Source organism: Odontomachus brunneus, unplaced genomic scaffold (assembly GCF_010583005.1).
Source record: "Odontomachus brunneus isolate Ranch 3 - 2012 unplaced genomic scaffold, Obru_v1 Obru_scaffold_024, whole genome shotgun sequence".
NCBI classification, from domain to species: Eukaryota; Metazoa; Arthropoda; class Insecta; order Hymenoptera; family Formicidae; genus Odontomachus; species Odontomachus brunneus.
In genome coordinates this window covers 617350-628486 of record NW_022639474.1, presented here as the reverse complement: position 1 = coordinate 628486, position 11137 = coordinate 617350, and the positions used below count along the sequence as shown (strand labels likewise).

Here is an 11137-nt window from a genome sequence, read left to right as displayed (position 1 = left end):
CTCTGTCTAGACTGCGAAAGTTCGTAGAAAGTTGTTAATGCTTTCGCTATTAATTTTGTTGTTTAAAGATAGAATATTTTTACTTTTACTTTATTAAATACACTAAATATAAATAGTTAATTAAATATAAAATAGTTTTAGCAAGAAAATTAATAATTTCATGTTTGTTCAAAGAGTTTTTGGAAGAGTATATTTGTCCCAAGGTAATAAGTAGAATGATAACTGATGTGTTCTGAATGCCAAAAAAACTGTTTATTCAATTGAGTAAGGTTATTGTTAATGGTGGGAAGAACATATGTTCCAGGATATATGGTTGGTAGTGAAATAATTAAGCGTAAAGAAGTGGTGTCTGAAGGATTAAACATATCTATTATTAGTGTCCCTAGTTAATATCGACTCAAACAAGTTACGGCAACCTTCCGAGAGAGAATATTACACGAAGAGAATATTATAGTTTCTTTTCATAGCAACGCTTTTCAACTTTATTATGTTTTTAGTAGTGCAGGGATAGACTGTCAGTGAGGCCCATCTTGCTGAGAAACACAGTAAATTTCGCAGGAAGTATAGCAAATTTTTTAATAGCATATTTCACAATTCTCAAAATATACGTAACGCACATGAGATGGAAAGATAGTCAATTACGACAGAAGGTCGATCTATTCTCTAATTACAAAGTTCAAAGCACAAAGTTAAAGTTACAAAGTAATTTTCGCTACAAAACTCTTCCCATGCACGTTGACAGTATACTCGATTGAGTAAGGAATCATTCTTGGCAGAGAAGCAGAAAACAGAAAGACAGAAATCAATCAGAACGCGCGCTGGTAGAATCGCAAAAAATGATTACTACCGCCTGAAGTTCTGCTTAGCTTCTGCTTTTTTGTTCTCTACCTTTATACCAAAATGTGGATTCTTTCAAGCACGACTCCACGAGATGATATTGCTAGTCTTCGCGGAAGCGAGCGGATAACACATATCGAAGTGAAATTCGCCGATAATCAGCGTTTTATCTATTCCTAATCTGCCTCGCGTGCGACATCCATTTTATTCCGTACGAATCCACGCAACAGAAAGTATCGATGACTCTCCGGACAGACGTGACGTGGCTCGTACACGTGGGCAACCCGGTAGCGACGTGTTAGTCCGCCGTCGAACTCGCGGCACTCGACGCGACGGCCGGTCGGAGAGCTAAAGGACACATTGAATCCTTAATGAGCCGGTCCGATACCGTTGCCACGGCCTCGACATGGCATGGATGGCAGCCTAAGTATGTGGGACGCCCCGTATGGTACCGGTCGTCCGGATGTCTGAACATGTATGGTCATCCTGATCTAGCATAGCAGTAACGCGTAGCACCGAATCCACTGCTGCGCGTTTAGAGGTCCGTTCGTTCTTGAAGAACTTCTGGACTGGTGCATTAATTTGGAGTGAAACAAGTACTCTTTCTTTCACTCCAACTTATCGCACAAATGTGCACCAGTTCAGAGATTCTGCGAAAACGAACAGGCCTCAGGTTTCAGCTGATCACATTGCGCGCACTGTTACGTACCGTAGCCCGAGTTCTTGTGGTTTCAAAAAGAAGTAAAAAGAAAGGCGCCAAGTTCACGCGCTTCCTCGCATGAATGGAACTATACGAAAGCAAACGCTTCTATAAAAGATATTTTACTTACAAAATGCATCTGAAAACGTTAAAATCAATTGATTACGCACGCGCATTGTTACACGCCTCGATTCAGGTTTCTTGAAATCTTTATTTTAGAACCTTCTGTCTATCTGCCGACAAGAATCGCATTCGAATAAATATTGTAATACCATTAGCCCGAAAAACATCACAAATTCTAAGCTTGTCGAAAATATCGCACATATTTGAATCACGCCCTCTAAATTTCTTTGAGAGAAATTTTACTCGCAAAGTGAACACCACCGAGTCATTCGAATTTCTGGTGGAACGAATCAGAAATTCCGAGTTAAAGTTTATCAAGAATTCTGTTCCAGTTAACAAGATTTCTAGGCAGCAATCGTGCAACTTCTTCCTAAAAGCAGGAATGTAGAAAGTTTCACGTGAACTAGACGACTTTTGCGATCGTGCAACTTCTCGAACAATAGAAATGTGAAAATTTTTGCGTGTGAAACTTTTAACTTTTCATGAGTTTACGCTAAGGAAAAGAAAGCATGATCGATATTCTGGTTAACTTGAACAGAATTTTGATAATTTCAACCGAAATTTCTTGGTTTCTTTCTTATTTCACCAGAAATGTGGTTAACGCAATCAAACGTTCTCTCCGTGCAGTGTGCAGTTTTTATGTGTATGTCTGTACCGCTCTTGAGAGCAACAACTCCTGCATTAATAAAACACTCACACATAGAATTCCAAATTGAACCGTTTCATTCCCTGCATTTGATGTTACATCGTGACACACTCGTGCTCGTAACAGCGCCTGGCGCGTCCGCTGGAGAAAAACCGGTTCTTCCGGTACCGCCGTGTTGTTCCCGACGCGACACATAGAGATCCAGAATTATCGCGTTAACAAGAATGTCGGCCTTTTCGTGACCCTGGCCGATCGCGACGATCTGCGCCCGCTCTGTTCCTATTTTACGGTTTTCGGACGAAATCTCTTGTATCGCGCTCGTCGCGCTGTTGTCTTCGATTAATTAATTTTCCCGTATTGAGAACGATCAAGGCCGCGTTTTTTTATCGGATTTAACGACGCGCAATAAAATATAATCGCTGTCCCGAAATCTATCCGGCAAGAAATTCCACCCAAACACTATCCGACATTAGATTAACGCCCAACTAACTTCTAACTGAAGCTTTGATTTAAATTCTCATTAAAATAAGCACTACTTAAAGTATTATAACTATTGGGATACTAATACTACATGCAGGTAGAAATAAGAAATGGATGAATGTGTGTGGCTAAGGAATGTGAATGTAAACCAGGTTCCCTTCGTTGGCTACGTAAGCTGAAGGAAAATAAAAATATCTATCTATCTATCTAAATAAGCACCACTTGGACAAGAGAGTTAACTCTTACGAACAAGATTCATATTCTCGAATAGTAATTTACCAGTGAGCTCGCTAATTTTCAATTACAAGAGAAAAGTTCCCAGCACACGAACGAAGAAAACAAGGTCGACTTTCTTCGACAGGAAATAACATACGTCGTAAGTGGTATATCATAACGTTTAACACGACATTATATGTTTCGTACACTGAGAGAAAAGATAAGAAATAGTAAATATTTATTCGATGCCTATTAATAGCATATTTATTTATACTAATATAAAATATACATTTCCCTCCAGTAAGAAAATATATATTTCCTCAAGATCTTAAAAAACCCTAGTTTCTCATGAAAGTAATTATTTGCTCTATTTAAATAAAAGAATTTAGACTTAAGTAAATATGCCGTTATTTACTAATTTTTAAATATTTTAGTCTCAGTATATTTGAAAACCAAAACAAGAATACTCAGAGGGTTAGGTGCTAGATATTCGTAACTAGGCACTGGTCCTATTATCTTATTTATATTAATATAAAATATCTTTCACAAGTCAGAAAATATACATTTTCTTAAAACCTTAGGGAAACCTTAGTTTTTCATAAAAAACAATAACAAATAAAAAAATTTAGATTTAAGTAAATATGCTGTTAATGCTCGCCAAATTTTTTTTTTTGAGACCCCAATTATATTACAATCTGTCTACGCATGAAGACATTCAGCAATATTTATAATTTAGAAGTGGACACGGAAGGTACGCATCCACTGATACGTCTTTATAGACTAGACTTAATACTTATATTAAGATACCCTATAATACATAATATATATAGCAGCATAACAATTGCTACAGTTGTATACTCTAGGATATAAAATCTGTTGGTATTTTTTTTATCGCAACATCGTCCGCAAATGTCGCAGTTATTACTTCGGTTGATGGAGGTAGGTCAACCGTATAAAAAAGGTATAGAATAGGGCACGCTATCCTGAGGGACACTAGCACAGATTTTATGAAGAACCGTGGCTGCATCTTGATATTTGACAAAGAAATGCCTGTCTTGAAGATACGATTTTAAAAGAAGTGAAAAATGATTTTAAAAGAAATTAAAAATGTAGTAGTTTAGTGGTAAATTTTGCTTGATTTTATATAATAAAACGTAATACTACACCTTGTCGAAAGCTTGCGTAATGTCTAGGAAGGCAGTCGAGCAATATTTCTTTTCTTCTAATCCCATGTATATCTCCTGTATACGATGAGCTGCTCGATATACGGAAAAAAAAGATTTGCTAATATATAGACAACTAAAATTATTAACTGCAGAAGCAAGTTTTCATAGCAAAGTTATTTAGTTGTGATAGCTAAAAGATTTGCTAATATACATATTAGCAAATCTTTGCTATGAAAGCAAGAAAATTTGCTCCTGCAGTTAATAATTTTAGTTGCCCATATATTAGCAAATCTTTTTTTTCCGTGTAGTAGTGTAGTTGTGCCGAAAACCAAACTGATGATTAGATATCAACTTTTTTCCTTCTATAATTGGTTTTGTGCTCGCCAAATAAATATGTACTAATTTTTAGATATTTAATCTTCTCAGTGTGGGAGGTCAAGAAAAAAGTCCTCCTGCTATCGGATGCAACATAATTCTGCTGGACGACACGCTGCGATACAGGCGTTTTGCGCGCGCGTATTCTCCCCTATATTCGCGCGCGACGGGAGACCGGCGATCACGAAAGTCGAATCGTTTCGTCTGCGTATCGTTGGCGGACGAAGATTACTTCATCTCGCGATAACTCAGGCGGCAGGAGCCGGTTGTGAGCCCCCGCGGACTCACACGCGCTATATTCGGCGTCGTCGTCACTGCGACGGTAATCTCCATGTCATTGATATTCACTCTTAATCCACCGCGCGCAATTTGCAATTGTGCCCCGGGAGTGCAGCGCGTTCGATACAAATGACACGAAATAACTGTACTCAATATTTTAACGAGCGCGTCATAGGCGCGCGGTGCTCGCGCCTCGATCGCCACACGCGCTCTATTCGATGCGACCGAGCGATCACGTAAGTACGTCAATTACTGCCGGATCAAACTGAAGAATTAATCCACCGGGCAGTGTGCTAATTTTTCTTATCGCCCGCCGCGCGAGGCCACGCGCGCGAGACGCGCTATTAATTGCCCAGCCGAGTGTGCTAAGCAGTCGTAACTCAAGCAATTAATAACACTCCAACGTGAAATAACGGTATCACGATAGGTATGCCGCGGGAGAAGAGAGCGAGAGGCAATAGGAATAATCGTGAATCGTTCCCTTCGAACGCATGGTCGGCGAGAAGAATTCGGATGAAGACAGCAAAGACAATAAATCACGTCGAGGACGTTCGATCGCCTCGTTATCTTGTCTAACTATCGGACACGTCGACAAGTTACTTCTGGAACGAAAAAAACGGCTTCAAACGGTATCCCAATTAAAATATAATAGGCGTCTGTCTCGAGGAATGAAAACTCCATTTAGAGTTCAACACGTATTTAGAATTCGATCGGTATCAACGTGTGAAATTAAATCACTAGTTGTTAATTTAATGAAAACGCACGGGAGAAATTATCGCCATTGTTAGAGGAACGAATGTCTTTAGCCTGGCAACGTCGTCGTCGGGAAATGAAATCTCGTCGTTACTACGCAATTTCATTTCCAACACCCCGGGACTCTGTGCAAACGAACTTTCGCAACGCATGCAAGATTCATTCCTTCATTGTTTCCGACACGCGTGTGTCGCCGGCTATACAGTCACGTATGCTATTATAGGAAGCGTCTATTTCACGTCAGATCAATACACATTCCCCCTTACCTCGATCGATCGTAAATAATACACAGCACTATATTATAGTATGTAATGAAAAGGAATGTATGGGCGGTGACGTTGGCCAAATTGAAGCAACGCTCGCCGACCCTGGTCCTCTATAACAGAGCTAACAATGCCATATCTCCGACGATAAGATCGTGTATTTGAAAAACATGTAAATATCGTGCTAACACGCATAGATTGCGCGCACGATTTGGTCGCACATTCGTGATATACACACAAGAAAATGTTCCACATGGAGAAAGAAATACTCGAAAATTTTGTTGTAGCATATGAAGAGTTTAGTTTACTTCTATGAATAAACTATCTCACAAATAAATTTTCAAGAATCCTTTCCTCGGTGTATCTTGAATCAATTTGACATTTATGATAAATTTACGATAGATTCGCGGATATACTTATGGAATACTTAAAACGTACATTTACTTAAACGCAGTATGCATCTTCCTGTGTGTATTTTTCCAGCAATAATACTCTTAATCGAGGATTGAACAAATATAATTTTTAAAAGACATTTTCATATAATTGTAGAAAAGAAAAGGAGTAAATTATTCGCTTTATCCCCCTCCCCTAGTTTTCTAAATTATTCGAGACACAACAGCCGGATTTATTTTTTTCACGTGCGTAGGTAACGGAAGCACTCCAACTACTAATTCGTTTTCGCGAGTCAATGCTTCATCCGCAATCAAGTATAGCAACTAGTGTGATGTTGCCACCAGAAGCCATCTTTTCCGTCTGGCAGAGGCAGAGTACTTTGTTAACCGTTCCGTAAGGGGATTACCGTTACGTGGTTATGCCACTGCAGGTTCAACGTCACGGTGTAAACCGCGCAACGGCCGATGCCATGATGATGCGCGTGCACACGGTGCGTGCTTCCAGGTCGATCGGAAGACCATCGACGTCGAACATCTCGTCGGAATTATCCTCTCATTTACACCCTTATTTCAGCGGGCTAATCTTAACGCAATCTTAACGAGCGCCATGAAATCCAGAGAAATCGAATAACTCCATCTCTGTCATACATATTATTTTTTCCAAACGTTCCTTTTCTGTTTTCACTTGAGCTGTGAAATCTTTTCGCGCGTGATTTGATGTAACGTCTCAGGACGATTTAATAATCGGGATTTCAGAATGGTCCGCGAACCGGAAATGAAACTTGGAAACCGTGCAACAATGCGTCTTGAATTTCAACATGAAAGTGGACGCGACGGAAAATGTGTTTCAGCGAGAATAATGCGTGGAAGATGCGAATTTTGTGAAGCCAATGGCGAACATCAGCCAAGATTCACGGCCGAAAATTGTCTTCCGGGTTTCGTAAGGGTCTCGTTGGAAGGCGCAAAGCCCAGTCGACAAGTTGCAATAATAACATAACGGGAATAAACGCGTGCAAGTGCGAGGAATTGGTAAGAGAAAGATGAGAAAGAATTGTCGAAACATTTCAACGTATTCTCCTTTCGAAAGGGAGTATTCAAAGAGCAGCTTGGACGTTGCACACAAACATCCGAGCGAAGCAATAAACGAACAGCGACGTTTAAGTGACGCCACTATGAGAAAGAGAGAGGAAGAGAGAGAGAGAGAGAGAAGGAGAAAGAGTTAAAAATACCGTTTTACATTCAAAACGGATTTTCGGGGTAGCCGTAACTAAGATATCGGCCGGCGGTGAACATTTCCAACACGCGGTCGCGGTCGTGGAGACAAGCGTTTGCATCGAGGCCGTCGAGAAAGTTAAATTTTCTCGTAGAAAGTATCGATCCCAACCCAATAGACCCCAGGCAGGTCGTTTCTAATTCAGTTGTCGCAAAAACTCGCCAACGTAAAGCACTTATCGAAGTCGTTATATTCCCCGCGTGTCTCGCACGAGTTATGTACAACGTAAGTACGAGCGATCCTCAGTGCATTTCCGCTGTCGGATTGAAGCTTGGACGCGCTATTAGCATCTTGAAAAATGAGCGAAAGCGTCGGTATCGTTGACCTCTTAATACGGGTTGTCAATGACGCGAGTCTCTAAACAAATTGGAACCCGTATGCCGAGAAAAGAAAGCAGTTGAGCTGACAACAACATCGGCGGTCAGTCACTTTCAAAGAAACATTGTATCTATTAAACGAATCACGCGACAATGTATAAGTTGCGTTAATGCAGTTACTGACCGAATCGCAATCATTGAATCAATTAATAACACACGCATCACAGCAACTATATAATTCATTCAGTCGACTAAACATTTGCTCTTAAACGAATTTTGTTCACAAGCAAAGTCTCATTAATTCAATTACTTTTCTTTTCTTAATGTGGATAGCTATCGGCGTGTGCAAATAATTGAGCGACACAGCTTAATCGCTCAAATCTGGAAGTGAGCAATTGGCCGTAGGAGAAATTAATTCCCGCAATTTTTCTCTATCAATACAAAGCGGCAAGAGACCAGAGAACCTCGTGTTCCAATCTCACCTGCTCGCTGTTGTACACAGGTGTTGCTCGGGGAGATCACACACGATCGCACGGGAGGGAATTTCACGGGTGAGAATACCGCTTGCGAAGGACAAAAGCGGCGAGAATGAAACGCTCTGTTAAAAGTACAATTACGGAACGGTCGTTCTGCTTTTTGCATGACCTTTTGTATCGTAACCGACTCTGCCTCCGATTCACACATACTGTCATCGTCCAGGTGGAAACCGTGTACGGTAATTGCCGTTCGTAGTAGAAGATAACGTGGCGTGGCGTTATGTAACCGCTGCCTCTGTCCGCGTGCAACACTTCCAAGGCGAAACTCATTGGAATATAAATGATCAAAAAAATCATTTCTGACATCTTTTTCCTCATTCACGCGATCCCGCGCGAAGAACGCGGAGCTACCGTGAGCGCGACAAATGCAAAATAAATCGGCAACACCGAAATCCCGGGAGGCGGATAATTTTTACGATGATCCACCTGTGACGCCTGGCAACACTCCCAGACGAAACAATGACACAACTAAGAGAGAGAGAGAGAGAGAGATTCGGCGTTACAAAAAAAGGAGTCGCGAGCGTTCGTCCATTCTAATCTTGAATCTCGAGCGTTTCGGAGCGAGATGCTACACGCGCTGCCAATTGGCAACGGCATTACGATACTACGATACTTGCAGATGTTTGCAATTATCAAAGTAAGCACAAAAAGATGTAAATCTTTGACCGTGCCAGAATATTGCTCAAGCGTATCGATTAATCGCACTTGATCCCTCGGCATATCTATAAGTTACAAACTCAGACCTGGAGACCTCATGGAGATCGCGTGGTCTTATAAAAATATTCCTCAAGTGCTAAAGCACCTATTATTAGCTCTTACGTGATGAATATCGAGTCCATCCCGAGCTAAGTCTACTCTACGAGTAAGGAGACGCATATAGAGTACTTATAATGCTTAAAAAACAATTAACTGGAAGAGAATTAGAAACAGTGACCGAGTGATAACATCACTCGACCTAAAGCGGTTAATTATTATTATTTGTTATTCCGGAGAATATGATGATCAATGATCTCTCCTTACGTGACATTTTCAAAACTATCAATCAATCACAAAACTGTTTTATCATTAAATTCAGTTTCATTTAATTAAAATATATTCAGGTTGATCAAGCAACGTATGAAACTATTAACTTCGGGAAAAAAAGGACTCATAAGAAAAAGGCTCTCTTGAATTTTTTCCTTTGATACATATAATTGTATGTAATGAGGCGCGAAAGCATGTTGAAAACTCACGCTACCCATCGTAATAAAAACACGTCTTCAGATTATAAAATGCCGCAAAGACCGTTATAAAGCAAGTTCGTACGGGATTTTGATTATTTTAAACTCTTCCGGAACAGCGTATATAGAATGGAACCACGCAGACCACGAGTAAATCAACGTACTTACACGTCGAGCGACGTTATTCTATCTCTGAGAAAAACGATACGTGCAAGGTCGCAAGCGCCGCACTATTGCGTTCCCGCGAAAGGACTGTGGAATTTACGAAACAATACACGTGAATTTAGTGTCACACCGTACCGTTAGATTAGACCCAGTTACCATGGCTGACACGGAATTCCCGATTGGCGCTCGCAAATCGCGACTGCGAATGTTTACGCGAGGCGGGGTAAAACGGGCGATATCGCTTACCAGCTGCACTAACTTGAGGATGCCGGGTATGGTCTTGAAGTAGGGCACGTTCAGCCGGATACCGTTCAGAGGGTTCGGCTGACCCGGTTCCGTCTTCACCGTCGGCACCTGCCGCGGATTGTTGCTGGCGTTGTTGCTGGAACCGTCCATCGTCACCACGGTCTCCGACATCATGTTACGCCGATCCACACGCCGTTCGGTTCACCACGCGCGCTCGATCGTGTACTCGTGCCAGGCCTTCGCGGAGGGCCCCGGAGTGAAAGGCGACGGGGACGGGTAGTAAACACCGGGGGAGCGAAATGGAGGAACCGGTACCGTGGCAGAGCTAGCCGATCGCGGGACACCTGTTGTATACGCTCGCTCACCACGGCGCACTCGCGCACACGGAGGCCTCAACACTGAACACTGCCTACGTATTAACCGCGGAGCCGCTATTCTCCCACTGTTACCACCGCCTGCTCCGGCCACGGTACCAACAGTGCCGGAGCAATCGACCGGATGAACGGTCGGGTTTTCCTTTTACATTGCCGCGAATACCGTCGCGCGTACGGCACGAATCTCCTTCATTAATTCGCTTTAATAACTGTCACTCGAGACTCATTTCATGTGACATGCTCGAATTTTTATTCCGAGTTAAATAAAAAATTGTTAAATTAAATTGCAATATATGTGACATTTGTGTCTGTAATTCTCGAAGATTCTCAAAGAAATTCTCATCTAACTCTAGATTCAAATCTAAGACGTATTGATAGTCATTGCTTGACGTTTCAAGTGAAACACTCGGATTTCAATTCAGAGTTAGATGAGAGTTTTTCAATTGAATCGCTAAGACCTGCATTAGTAGTTGTTACCTGAAACTTGTCTCACATGAGATACTCAAATTGGAATTCAGAGTTAGATATAAATTTGACAGGTAAATCGTATGATATATGTGACGTTACATTTGTAATCGTCGTTCCACTGAAAAATTTACGTCTAATTCTAAATCCAAATCTAAAAATCTCACTTGAAACAAGTTTCAAGTAATAACTATTTATTTGGAAACTATAAGTGTCACATATATTATATAATTCAACTAAAAAACATGAATCTAATTCTGAAGAGAAATCAAAGTATCTCATTTGAGACGAGTTTCAAACAATGGCTATTA

The 11137-nt window shown here is 41.0% G+C and overlaps 1 protein-coding gene across 1 annotated transcript in view; it reads right to left on the bottom strand.

Moving 5' to 3' along the window:
• LOC116842376 overlaps window positions 1–10420 on the bottom strand; it is a 28056-nt gene extending 17636 nt beyond the window's left edge. The window contains exon 1 of the mRNA XM_032811502.1: window positions 9988–10420. Coding sequence (XP_032667393.1) covers window positions 9988–10161 — 174 coding nt within the window. The 5' untranslated portion in view covers window positions 10162–10420. The remainder of the gene's footprint in view (window positions 1–9987) is intronic.
• Window positions 10421–11137: the final 717 nt, after the last annotated feature.